We start from the raw sequence: 14,260 nt of genomic DNA on the forward strand, positions 1-14,260 counted from the left end.
TGATTTTTTCCCCCAAGTTATAAAAATAAACAAACTTTGCTTTAGATATGCAGAATTCTTAAGAAAGAATATGATGTTGTGTGTCCAGGAGCTTACAACAAATGCTTTTGAATGAGGTAACTTGGAAAATGGGGCATAATGTGAGCACTGAGATCTTTACTGATTTTTTTTCACTAGAAATGTCTGAATACACCCACTCTTCACATATCGAAACAGTTAGGTCCTAAAGACCAGGTCGTTAGGTGAAAATGGAGGATGACCACATTAGATCACAAAATGGAGAATGACATCATTACATAACTACCAAATTACATCATTACATTACTGTCAAACCACTGAGAATTGTGGCCCAGCGAAGTTGACACCTAAACTTAACCATCACAGCCAACATTACTTTTGCCTCACACCTTGGTGTTTATTACTGCCAGAAGTACGTCATTAATGCACAAAATAGTCGGACAGATTTTTTACTATTGTCGTAAATGCGAAAAGTTGGGTAAGGAGTGAATAAGTGAGGAGTAGGTATACTACATTCACTCTGAAAATGCTATTTTAGGAAATTCTTTCTCAAACATAGAGCTGAATTCAAAGTAGGTCAATCGTGAGATTTAGTAACGTAAATGATCATAGGCATTTCACTACAGGGCATCGTCATTTACAAAGCAGTGCCACAGATGCCACAGACGAGATAATAATAACACCATTTCAACTAGGCCCCTGCGGGTGTAGAGTGGAGCAATACTCTCAACTCATAGGTTACAACTCATTACTAGATGGTAAATTCAACCTACTAAACTGTCCCTTCTCACATATAGTAAGACTAAGTATTGTGTGGTTTGGTCTGTTTTATATACAGAGAGTTGCAATGTAAAATGTATCTTGTTACATGCCATAGACAAAAAAGTTTCAAAACACCTGTATGGATAGAATGTCATCGTGTCTTTACGGCATCTACCCAGCTCAAGAACTATTCTCAGATTCACCGAGGTGGTCCCTTTGCAGCCACAGTGATACTTCGGGAGTCTAGCCCCTTGGTCATGGTCACTGGATCAGGGATGGATAACTGATCTAAGTTTGGCCGGTCTTGATAATTTTGAGTTGGGTCTCAGAGATAACCTTTTATTCTCTGTGACTGGCGCTATAACATGTATCCATTTGGTGGGGCTGGGTATGTGAGGCGGGAAGAAGGCACAGGAGAGAAACGAAGGGATTGTTATGGATTGACTTACCTCGAAAATATGTGTTATAAATCCTAACCTCTTTACCTGTGGTTATAATCCCATTTGGGAATGGGCTGTCTTTATTATGTTAATGAGGCAGGTTTGTGCGGGGGAGGGGGGATCTCTTGAGGTATAAAAAGAGATTAAACAGGAAAGCAGAAAGAGAGATAGGGGTAAAATAGATGCGAAGACACATGGAGATCTCCAAGGAACCAGGAAGCAGAACCTAAAGACACAAGTACTTTCTGACAGAGACGGAAAGCCTTCTCTTTGAGCTGGTACTCTGAATTCAGACTTCTGGCCTCCTACACTGTGAGAAAATAGATTAGTGTTTGTTAAAGCCATCCACTTGTGGTATTTCTGTTATAGCAACACGAGATAACTAAGACAAGGGTTAAGAAAATGAAGCAGACATGCAGAAAAAGATCTCCCTGTGTTCTGACAGGTTTTCAGTTTCTGGTCCTGAAGCCATCTTAGGTACAGCTGACCAGTGCTTCATAAAAAAAAAAAAATTGTTTTTTTTTTTTTCATAAGATACTCCTAAATCCTTATCATAAACTCTTCCTTTCTGTTTAATCAAGTTTATTTCTATAACTTGTACCCGTAAGAGTCTTAAGCAAAACAACTGGATTTAAAGCAATGGTTTTGAAAGCAGAGAAATAAGTTCACATCTCAGCTCTATAATTTGCTAGCCTATGCCCTTGAGCACTTCTCTAAACCTCACAGTTTTATTATATGTAAGATGGAGATAATTACAGACTGTACCTCAGGGATACCACGAAGACAATGAGAGAGAATACACTGTAAAGTGCTTAGTAATGGAGGTTACAACTTTCCCCTCACCCCCTCCAAAAGAAAATATCATACATTCAGTACATATTTAACTGTGCAAGGCACTGTTCTGGGATATACAGGTGAACAAAACAGGTAAAAATTCCTGTCTCTCAGGAGAAAAATGGGGTGCAGAACTCAAATTCTAGTAAAAAGACCAGACTTAATGGTCTGACAGAGACTGGAAGAATCCTGGAAGACATGGCCCCTGGACTCCCTATTAACCCAGAACTAAAACCATTCCTGAAGCCAACTCTTCAGACAAAGATTAGACTGGACTATAAGACATAAAATGATATTCATGAACAGTGTGCTTTTTAGTTCAAGTAGATATATGAGACTAAATGGGCAGCTTCTGTCCAGAGGCAAGATGAGAAAGCAGAAAGGGGCAGAACTGGCTGAATGGACACCGGAAATCAGGGTGGAAAGGAGGAGTGTGCTGTCACATTATAGGGAGAACAGCTAGGGTCACATAACAATGTGTACATAAATTTCTATATGAGAAACTAACTTGAGCTGTAAACTTTCACTTAAAGCACAACAACAACAAATTCCTGCCTTCATGTTGCTTCCTTTTTAGAGTACAGAAAGCATAACATTTAGTATAATACTACCAGGTACACATTTGGTACTCATTGTGTATTTAACTTAATTTTACCTATAAGTATACAAAAATGTTAAACACATATGCCACTGATAAATACTAAAATATGCTTGGCTTAGTTATCTAATGCTGCTGTAACAGAAATACCACAAGTAGACGGCTTTAAGAAACAGAAATTCATTCTCTCACAGCTTAGGTGGCTAGAAGTCCAAAGTCAGGGCGCCAGCTCTAGGGAAAGGCTTTCTCTCTCTGTCGGCTCTGGGTGAAGGTCCTTTCCTCCTTTCAACACACTCCACTCCTGGCTCTTCTTTCTTGGTCATAATGAGGTCCCATCTCTCTCTGCTCGCTTCTCTCATCTGTATCTCAAGACACTGATTTAAGATACAACCTAATCCTGTAGATTCTGTCCTGCCTCATTGATATAAAAAAAAAAAAAACATTGATATAACTGCCTCTAATTCTGCCCCATTAACATCATATAGGTTAGGATTTATAACACACAGGAAAATTACATCAGATGATAAAATAGAAGATAACTACACAACACTGGGAATCAGGGCCTAGCCAAGTTGACACACATTTTGGAGGATCCATAACAATGCTAAACAAGTAAAGTCACCAATGAGTCCAGGTTGATTTTCAGCAGTCAGTATAAACAAGATAATTCTCCAGAGACTACTCTCATTCTTTCAGCTACAAGTATAATTTAATAACCACAATATAAAAAGATTGAATCATAACTCAATTAGGCATTTGATACTGAATACTCTTCAGCCCTCAGACTAATATCAAGTATTAAAAAAAACCACACCCACTGCCATCAAGTGATTCCAACTGATAGCAACCCTACAAAACAGAGTAGAACTGCCCTATAGGGTTTCCAGGGCTGTAATATTTATGGAAGCAGACTGCCACATCTCTCTCCCGCGAAAGGGCTGGTGGGTTTGAAACGCCAACCTTTTGGTTAGCAGCTGAGTGCTTTAACCACTGTGCCACCAGGGCTCCTTAATATCGAGTATTAGCCTGCAGTTAAATATTAACAAGAACATCTATTTACTATATACTGATTTTATTTAGAGTTAAAATAACTTTCTGTTGTATGTGGCAAGGCTGCCAAACACATTCAACCATTATCACTAACCTCAAGTAGTCCTTCAGAGCTTCTGAACTATCATACAATACTTCCCAAGACTATTCATCATACCTATCTTCCCAAGTCTATCCTTTCACTGTACCTATTCAATCTGTATGCTGAGTCAATAATCCAAGAAGCTATATGAAGAAGAACAGGGCATCAGGATTGGAGGAAGACTCATTAACAATCTGCGTTCTGTGGATGACACAACCTTGCTTGCTGAAAGTGAAGAGGACTTAAAGCACTTACTGATGAAGATCAAAGACCACAGCCTTCAGTATGGATTGCACCTCAACATAAAGAAAACAAAAATCCTCACAACTGGACCAATAAGCAACACCATGCTAAACGGAGAAAAGACTGAGGTTGTCAAGGATTTCATTTTACTTGGATCCACAATCAACACCCACGGAAGCAGCAGTCGAGAAAACAAAAGACGCATTGCATTGGGCAAATCTTCTGCAAAAGACCTCTTTAAAATATTGAAAAGCAAAGATGTCACCTTGAGGACTTCGGTGCGCCTCACCCAAGCCAAGATATTTTCAATCACCTTATATTCATGTGAAAGCTGGACGATGAATAAGGAAGACCGAAGAAGAATCGACACCTTTGAATTACGGTGCTGGTTAAGAATACTGAATATACCATGGACTGCCAAAAGAATGAACAAGTCTGTCTTGGAAAAAGCACAAGAAGCACAGCCAGAATGCTCCTTAAAAGCAAGGATGGCGAGAATACATCTCACATACTTTGGACATATTATCAGGAGGGCTCAATTGCTGGGGAAGGATATTATGCTAAAATAGAGGGTCATCCAAAAAGAGGAAGACCTTCAACAAGATGGACTGACACAGTGGTTGCAACAATGGGCTCAAACATAGCAACAATTGTGCAGATGATGCAGGACTGGGCAGTGTTACATTCTGTTGTACATGAGATTGCTTTAAGTTGGAACTGACTTGATGGCACCAACAACAACAAATTCACCTTTTCCAACCTCTGAGACTACTATTTCATACTCCTTCCCTTATCCATACTCTCAGCTTGCTTCCCCTATTTGTTTTTTTTAATCTAAAAAAAGGTTACAGATTAGGTTATAGATAGTAAACATCACTGCAATTAATATGAGAGCTGTTTTGTTTTGTTGGTACTTCATTAATGGTAAATAGATGATAATGATGATAAAGAGAAAATATGTTCTGAAACCTGTGAAAAAATATGATGGGCTAAGAATAAAACTGTGCCTGTAAATTAGATATTTAGATGACTAATAAGACTGTGGCTTCACTCTATCCTCACTGTAAGTAATTAATAAGATAAATACGTTCTATCTAGAATAGTTTAGGCTCACCCTAACTAATGTCGAAAAAATAAATCAGACTTTGTTAGTATCCTGGGGGAGTCCCTAGGTTGTACAAAGGCTTAACACACTCAGCTGCTAACCAAAAACGTGGAGTTTCAAGTCTACCCAGAGGCACCTCAGCATAAAGACCTGGCGACCTACTTCCAGGAGATCAGCCATTGAAAACCCTATGGAGCACAGTACTACTCTAACACACATGGGGCTGCCCTAAGTCAGGGTTGGCTTGACGCCAACTGGTAATATGCTCGAAAAATATCTCGGAAAATAATTATGATATGATTATTTAATACGAAGTTGCTTGCAAATAAAGACAGAATTCCGAATACTTGAAAAAATGGAGAGCTGATTTATATATATACACACACACACACACATGCACATGCATGCACGTGTGAGTGTATAAATCATTAAGATAGATGGCATAATAAAGTTCTATTAAGACAACTGATTTTTAATGAAGCCAGTCTGTCACAGAACTGGCATTTGTGAACCTCAGATCTATGAGAGAGATTCTATAAAGCTTGGTGCTGATATCTGTAGACTGAATAAAAGGGCATCTTTTTTTTTGTAAATATGTGAAGTTTATTATAAGAGATCACACTGGCTAGAAATATAGTCAAGTTTAAGAGGCTGCAGTCAATAATCTATTATTTACCTATTTATGTGTGTATAGTGAATACAGGATTTCTATAGTTCCTTAGTTTTTTGAGGTGAAGATCATGAAAATAACCACCAAGTGCTTCTCCATGCAACATTTCATTTTTTTTTTATTCCCTCTAATGGATATTCCATATTCATTTCCCTTATTCTCTGCTTATCAAAACCTTACTTATAATGGGTATGAAAAGAGAAAGTGGAGGGAGAGAGGGGGCTGTCTCATTGGAGGAGAGTAATTGGGAGTGTGTAGCAAGGTGTATATGGGTTTTTGTGTGAGAGACTGACTTGATTTGTAAACTTTCATTTAAAGCACAATAAAAACTATAAATAAAATAAAGTGGAATCTGCCTCTCAAAAAAACAAAAAGCCTTACTTACAATTCAAAATGTAGCTCAACTGTCACCTCTTCAGTGAAGCATTTTAAGAATTGCCAAGGGAATGTCATTGTTTTTTCTCCCCCTCTGTCCTCACTGAAATTTTTTTTTTTTAATTTTTACTGCAGTGAAATATATGTAACAAAACATTTTACATGTACAATTCAATGACATTAACCACATTCATCATGATGTGCAACAACCATACCTATCCATTTCCAAATCTTCACTGTATTTTTATCCCATTTTTACAATGGGGAGGGGAGGGTCAGAGCTGGTTGACCTGTGCTATGTGGAAGCCTGAGCCCAGTGTAGGGTGACACTGTGCTGAGGACATTACAACACATTGGCTATCCCAGTGATGACTGACATTTTCCCAGGACCCCAATAGGAAGCCACAATTCATCTCTGATTCCTCACTTCTTCTCTTGTATATTTGATGGTTATTCCATTATCTTTTTCCATCTGTAGATGACAACACCCCCTCATTCCAATTGCTGTGATTGTCTCATTTCTCCACACCTCTGCTACCATGCATATACTTTGTTCTTATATACAGTCTTGCTAATCTCACCCTGTTTTTGATGCTTATATGTCAGCCCTAGTCACCAACTCTAATAACAGTACTAGGTCTTCTCCTAACCTTTCAAGACCATAGCATTTATCAATTTTATATACAAACAGTGTTTGGATGAGATATACTACCATGTCTGCTTTTGCTCACTCCTGTACACAGAGGCCAGTACCTAATAAGCACTCAATAAACTCAACAAAAAATTGGAGAGAGGGATAAATAATTTTTTCATTAGATAAAATATCCAAAAGTCCCCAGCCCAGTGTTTGGCACATAGTAGGTGTTCAATGGAGTCCTGGTGGTACAGTGGTTAAAAATTCAGACTGCTAACCAAAAGGGCAGCAGTTCGAATCCACCAGCCACTCCTTGGAAACCCTATGGTACAGCTCTACTTTGACCCACACGGCCACTAGAAAGACTTATTTAGATCCCGAACAGTTGGTTGTATAAAATACAAAAACGTGGGTTCCAAGTTTTATTAAGTCCTTCCTCGTTGTATCTAGAAGGTCTACTACGTATTAGTTACCATCTTCATTTCTGAACTTCCTAAAAAGGGGTAAAGGCCAGAACCATTTCCCAACTACGAAGCCAAGTGAAAAGCAGAAAAAGCCCGGTTCGACATCAACTGCCAGCCATTTCTGTGATCAACAGAAGCTAAAAGTGAAGGAATTATACGTAGAAACCCTGGGCCTCCAAATCTAGGGTAAATGGAGAGGCTGGGAAGATACATATGCCACACGGTTTCAGTCCATGCTTCATGAAGCTTCACTAGTAGCTAGATCCAGATACCTCCCTATTCATCAGACTGGAGATCAATTTAAGAACCTACCTGATTTGCTTAAATCTACTTGATGTTCTATTTTTCTGTATCCCCAAATAACTCACTATCAATATGTAAAAGCATTTGATCGTAAATGTATTAGGCAACTATGTCTTTATGCACAGTTACAATAAGATTTATACATAACTAGCCTCAAATGTTCAAAGATTATTGCCAACAAATGTTATAACTTTAAAAAAAAAAATCCCATTGGTTGTGTTCTAAAATTAGATAGTGGTGATGATCATATAACCAACCCTGTGAATATACTTAAAAATCAGTGAATTACACACCTTTAACGGATATATTTTATGGTACGTAAATTATACCTCAATAAAGCTGTATAGGAAGGAGAAAATCTATTGGGTAGCTAAACAAGTTGGCAGTAATTTCAGCATTTTACTACTTTGGATTATAAAAAATATAATAAAACCCGTTGCCGTTGAGCTGAGCTATAGGACAGAGTAGAACTGCCCCATAGGGTTCCCAAGTAGCATGGATTCAAACTGCTGACCTTTTGGTTATGTAGGCTTTATAAAACTCTACCTAACACAGAAGAAGAGATGCAAAAATAAAACAAAAAAGCCAGAATATAAATTGTCATTAATCTAACACCACATAAAGCCCAGTAATACAAACCACAGTATTTTACTAAAATTTAAGAAGCCATCTGTTTGGCTACACATATATAAATGCTTCCCATCTTATATTTTTTTCATTTACAATCAAAAGGATGAAAACAGAAAGATGATTCCATAAAGTTCCTAGCAAAATCAAAGCTAAACACTGCATGGTACAACAGTTTTGTCCAATTTCTTCCAGAGTTAATATAATAGGAAATCCCCTGAGAAAACTGTTGGTATTACTGGACTCATCTATATCAGGTGTATTTTTTAGACCCTGTCCTTTTATTCCCCTTCTATTTACATTTTCTCCTCTCTTTGTTCACTTTCCTGCCTCTTCTCATCTCAGCAGCACCATTATCTCAAGTTATATTTAAATTAGTAGTTTACGAAGTATTCTCACATAAATTATTTTATCTCCAAAACAACTCTACGTGCATTATTTCCAATTTATAGGAGAAAAAGTCAAGGCTCAAAGAGATTAATGAGTTGCCCAAATTCACAACATTTATAAGTAACTAACATAGATACACTAGCGTAGATGACTCTCAGAATATTTAGTGTAGAAGACTGTCTTAGTTACCCAGTGCTGCTGTAACACAAACACCCCAAATTGGTGGCTTTAAAGAAGAAGTTTATGTTCTCACAGCTCTGGAGGCTGAAAGTCCAAGTCAGACTCCCATGTTGATTCTTTCACCATTGTAGCCCTGAGCATTCCTTAGTCCCTTTGCTTACAGACAATATCCTCACATGGCATCTGTCTTCCCACACGTGTGTATCTCTGTGTCTATTCTGGTCTTTTTAGAACTCGGAAGTGATTAGGTTTAGGACCCACCCTATGCTGGCATGGCCTCATTAACATAACAAAAGAACTATTTCTGAACAGGATCATATCCACAGATAAAGGGCCAGGAATTCAACACATATTCTAGGGGGACCCAATACAATGCATAACATTCCAGGCTTTAAAAAATATATAACTAAAAACCAAACCTGTTGTCATCAAGTTGATTCCAGCTCATGGCAACCCCATGTGTATTAAAGTAGAACTGCATTCCATACGGTTTTCAAGAGCTGGTGGTTTTTTTGGAAGTAGATCACCAGGCCTTTCTTCCAAGGGGCCTCTGGGTGGATTTGAACCTCTAACCTTTTGGTTAGCAGCCAAGTACTTAGCTATTTGCACTACCCAGGGACTCCACAAAAACCTGTTCCCATTGAGCTGGTTCCAACTTATAGCAACCCTATGTACAACACAACAAAAACACTGCCCAGTTCTGCACCATGCTCATAACCGTTGCTATGTTTGAGACCATTGTAGCCACTGTGTCAACCCATCTTGTTGAGGGCCTTCCTCTTTTTCAGTGACCCTCCACTTTACCAAGCATGATGTCCTTCTCCAGGGACTAGTCCCTCCAAAGTATGTGAGATGTAGTCTCACCATTTTCCCTTTTTTTTTTTTTAAGGAGCATTCTGGCTGTACTTCTCCCAAGACAGATTTGTTCGTTCTTCTGGAAATCTATGGTATAGTCAATATTCTTCACCAATACCGTAATTCAAAGGCACCACTTCTTCTTTGGTCTTCCTTATTCATTGTCCAGCTTTCATATGCACGTGACAAACCAAAAAAACCCAGTGCCATCCAGTCGATTCCCACTCATAGCGACCCTATAGGACAGAGTAGAACTGCCCCACAGAGTTTCCAAGGAGCGCCTGGCAGATCTGAACTGCCGACCCTTGGGTTAGCAGCTGCAGCACTTAACCACTACGCCACCAGGGTTTCATGAGGTGACTGAAAATACCATGGTTCAGGCCAGGCATACTTTAGTCCCTCAAAGTGACATCTTTGCTTTTTAACACTTTAAAGAGATCTTTTACAGCAGATATGACCAATGCAATATGTTGTTTAATTTCTTGACAGCTGCTTCCATGAGCATTGATTGTAGATTCACGTGAAATGAAATCCTTGACTTCAGTCATTTCTCCGTTTATCATGATGTTGCTTACTGGTCTAGTTGTGAGGACTTTTGTTTTATGTTGAGGTGTAATCCATACTGAAGGCTGCAGTCTTTGATCTTTATCAGTATTTGCTTCAAATCTTCTTCACTTTCAGCAAACAATGTTGTGTTATCTGCACTACTGCAGGTGATACGCATATCATATTGTGCACATAGGCATCAATACTAAGACCAAAATCTCATCCTCTGAGTCATCTAAATCAAGTATGGGTGAACTCTAGGTGTGTTCCATTCTGGGACAAAACTCCTCTCCATCTGTGGGCCTGTGAAACCTAGACTACAAGTTATCTGCTTCCAAAGTACAACTGCAGAACATGCACAAGGCAAATATTCTCATTACAAATGGGACAGACTGGAGGGAAGGAGGGCGACAGGTACCAAAAAGTCCAAAACCCGGCAGGGCAAATATTATTAGCTCTCAAGGCTTGAAAGTAATCTCTTGTTTTCTAGATACATCTGGACAATGGCCCCGCCCTTTGCCCTCTGGGCACTGGCCACACTCTCCGGGTTATGGGCCGAAGTTCCTCAGCCATGACCGTCACCCACCTTCCAGACCTGTTAGGACAGTGACCCCATATGTTTGGCCCTGGGTGGCCCCATTTTCCTGGCCCACCAGCAGAGTAACCCATCCACTCAACTTTGGGCAGCAGCCCTTCTCCTGGCCCACCTAAACAGCAGTCCCTCCCTCCAGAATGGTGGTGATAGTAACCCTACTCTTTGAAACCCAGAAGGTAGCCTCACCCTTTGAAACCTAGGGGGTGGTAACACTACCCTTTAAAATTGAGGACGCAGCAGCCCTGCCTCTCATACTCCTTCTAAAAGTTCTACTGGTCTCTAAACTGCTCCCAGGATAGGGCCTTCCTTTCCTTGAAGGACAACAGATGTCTGCAACCAAGTAGCTCCACTGATCCATTGCCTGCCTGTAAAATTCCAGGAGGAAGACAGTTTTTCCTTCATTTCATCCTCTGTCCATTATAATCTAGGCCAAGAAGATTTCTGCTGCAGTGGTTGATTAGATCCATCAGTCACAGGGTTAATCTCTTTAGCGGTTTATGTATTTTTGCCTGGGTGTTCTTTCAATGACACGCTTTCTTAATTTTTACAAAAGAATTTTACAAATCTTTAAATTCTGGGTTTTTTTTTTTTTTTTTTGCATAATTCATTCCTAAACCAATCTCTTTCTTCTGCATTTTACTAGAAGTGGCAAGGAGAACCATATCACATCTTCAAGATTTTGCTTAGAAATATCCTTAAATATTCAAGTTTATTATTTACAAGCTCTACCTTCCATAAAATATTTGAATTCAGACAAGTTCTTTGCACTTTATAAAAAGGATCACCTTTCCTCCAGTATATAATAACATGTTCATCTCCTTTGAAAGCTTCAAAGTCAATGTCCACATTTCTAGCAACAGTCTGTTCATGATGATAGAAGCTTTTCCCACAGCTCTCAATTCTGAGCACAGATCATAACTGACCATATCAGAAACGTCCATAATTCTATTAACAGTCTCTTCAAGGCAATCCAGGCCCTTACTATCAAGCACATCAAAATCCTTCCAGCCTCTACCCATGACCCAATTCCAAAACCACTTCCACATTTTAGGCATTTTTTTTTAAGAGCAACAACTCCACTCTGAGTACCAAATTCTGTTTCTGTTACTCAGTGCTGCTGTAATCTAAGCACCACAAGTGAGTGGCTTTAAGAAACAGAAATTTATTTTCTCACAGGTCTGGACACCAAAAATCCAAGTCAGGATCTCAGCCTGGTCAATTCTTTACTCATCGAAAGCCCTGGGCATTCCTTGACTTATAGATGATCCTAACATGGTGACTGTGTTACCACCTGCATGTGTGTCTCTGTGTCTAATTTGGTCTTTTTATAACTCAAAAGTGATTAGGTTTAGGATCCACCCTACACTGGTATGACTTCTTGAACACAACAAAAGAAAAACCCTATTTCTAAACGGAATCACATCCACAGGTACAGGGGTCAGGAATTCAATATATATTTGGGGGGATACAATTCAATGCAAAACAAAAGCCAAAAAGGTTGCTGATCACTAGTAAATCCTTGCTTTGATTTTTAAATCATGTGCTAATTAATTCTAAGCTACAAAATTATTTTTAATTAAAGTACTTCCTCTCTTATGCGAATTCTTTCTTTATGTAATGATGCTGTTTTTCAAAGTAATGATGCTGTTTGCTCAGTTATTCTACCCCTTTCAAACAAGCTTTTTAACCTTTTTAATTATCTAGATTTCTAATCTAATATCATCAGCAGCCTTTGCTAAGCTTTCAGTGTCACTTTACTGAGAAATAATAATTGGAATCTGGATAGATATATTCTTGTTTCCATTTTCTCATATGTAACATTCCTGAAAAGTGCCACTTAAACCAAAAAAAAAAAAAAAGATCTTACAATGGAAATCTCTCTTGCAAAGGTGTCTTTATCAGCATGTGTTCAAGAAAAGATGAAGAGAATGAAGACCAAAAGGGCAATTATAATTATTTGTGAATAAATTTAAGCAATGTACTGATCTGAATCATAGACATATATGTTTGAGACTGAAGGATCTTTCAATCAAAAAAAAAAAAAAAAGATTTAATAGAACCTCAGCCCACTTTTTTTTGTACAATTAAAGTATAGGAGAATCCCAAATACCTAAGAAGCAAGGCAAAGACTGAGGAAAAGAACATGCTCAAACTGGAGCCCTCTTTTCTTTTGGTTCTCAAGAAAAGGTTCAAAGGCTATCTGCTAAGAAAAACCCTTGGCTTTTATTTAACAACCACACCATATACCTGTATAATCAAAGTGTCTGGGAATTAAGCCTAGAAATTTGAATTTCAACAAACCTATAGATTATTCTTAAAATTCATTCAAATTTGAGTGCTTAAGTAGCCAAGATGCTTATTTAATTAAATTCTGTCTGTTCTCATAAAGGCCGTCAAGTGGCTTATACTGCTTCAAGTAAAGTGTTCACTAAAGTAAAGAGAATGAATTATTGTGCCCTTACATAGATCATTTTGCCTCTAACAATGAAAATTGCTAGTGTTTTTCAAAAGACTGCAATTTCAAACCTGGAGGTAGGGAATGAGGGAGTAGAATAGGAGGTAAGAAGGAAGTCATGCAGAGAAAATATTTCTCTTGATTTTTTTTCCCAGTCAAAATGGGAAAAGAAATTGTATAATATATTTGGAAAGATGAACATTTGTAAATTAATACAGTGTTAAGTAGCAATTTCTAGGCTTTAACTCAATGACAACAATTTACTTGTGTATCTCACTTAAGACCATGATCATGAAAAGCAAAACCATTAACAAGTTTTATCTCGTGAGGTAAAGGATTAGGGAGAAAAATAAAGATACACTGTGTTTTTATAATACTAAGATTGATTTTATATAAAGTCTTTTCAAAAGCCACTCTCATGAACTACGACTAAAAGATGAACTTTTAAGGAAAGATTACCATTTGGTGCAGCGGGAGGTGACCAGATGCCGTAATACTTTGGCAAATATTTTCGTAGCTCTGAAAGAACACTGTCACTACAATCAGCAGCATAAACCTGAAACAAGCAGAAATATAACAACTGCATTTTAGTTTCTTATAATGTTTTATAACTTTCCTGCACATTTCTCAAATAAAACACAATACTGTTGAATCATAATTTATCTGGGTATGAGTTTCAATTGAAGTAAATCTGGAATAAGCAAAAAAGATTACTGGGTGTCTCCAACTAAAAACTGTATTGTTTAGAGAACACCCTCCTGCTTATCTGATTCTAGCCTTTCATTATCCTTGAACTATTTTACAACTCTGTAAATTGTAGATAACCAGTAGGAGTGCAAAGTAATTCTCATCCATGTATAAACAAATAAATTCTGGGCAATTGGGATTCAAATGTCTTCCCTCCACACCTCATGGGGCAGAGGAGAAGAGTTTAGTGTCCACTGTAAATTTATTTCACCCTTCTTTTATTCCATGTAAATTTGTACTTCTTTGACTTTTTTTCTCAGTTTTAACATCTGTTTTGTTCCCTTATT

The 14,260-nt window shown here is 38.1% G+C and overlaps 1 protein-coding gene across 2 annotated transcripts in view; it reads right to left on the reverse strand.

Moving 5' to 3' along the window:
- Window positions 1-14,260, reverse strand: part of IPMK (inositol polyphosphate multikinase) — a 62,949-nt gene that overhangs the window by 23,454 nt on the left and 25,235 nt on the right. For both annotated transcript variants that reach the window (XM_023546970.2, XM_003409270.4), the window contains exon 3: window positions 13,686-13,782. In XM_023546970.2, the coding sequence (XP_023402738.2) occupies window positions 13,686-13,782 (97 nt within the window). The remainder of the gene's footprint in view (window positions 1-13,685; window positions 13,783-14,260) is intronic.

This window comes from Loxodonta africana, chromosome 16 (assembly GCF_030014295.1).
Source record: "Loxodonta africana isolate mLoxAfr1 chromosome 16, mLoxAfr1.hap2, whole genome shotgun sequence".
Classification (NCBI taxonomy): Eukaryota; Metazoa; Chordata; class Mammalia; order Proboscidea; family Elephantidae; genus Loxodonta; species Loxodonta africana.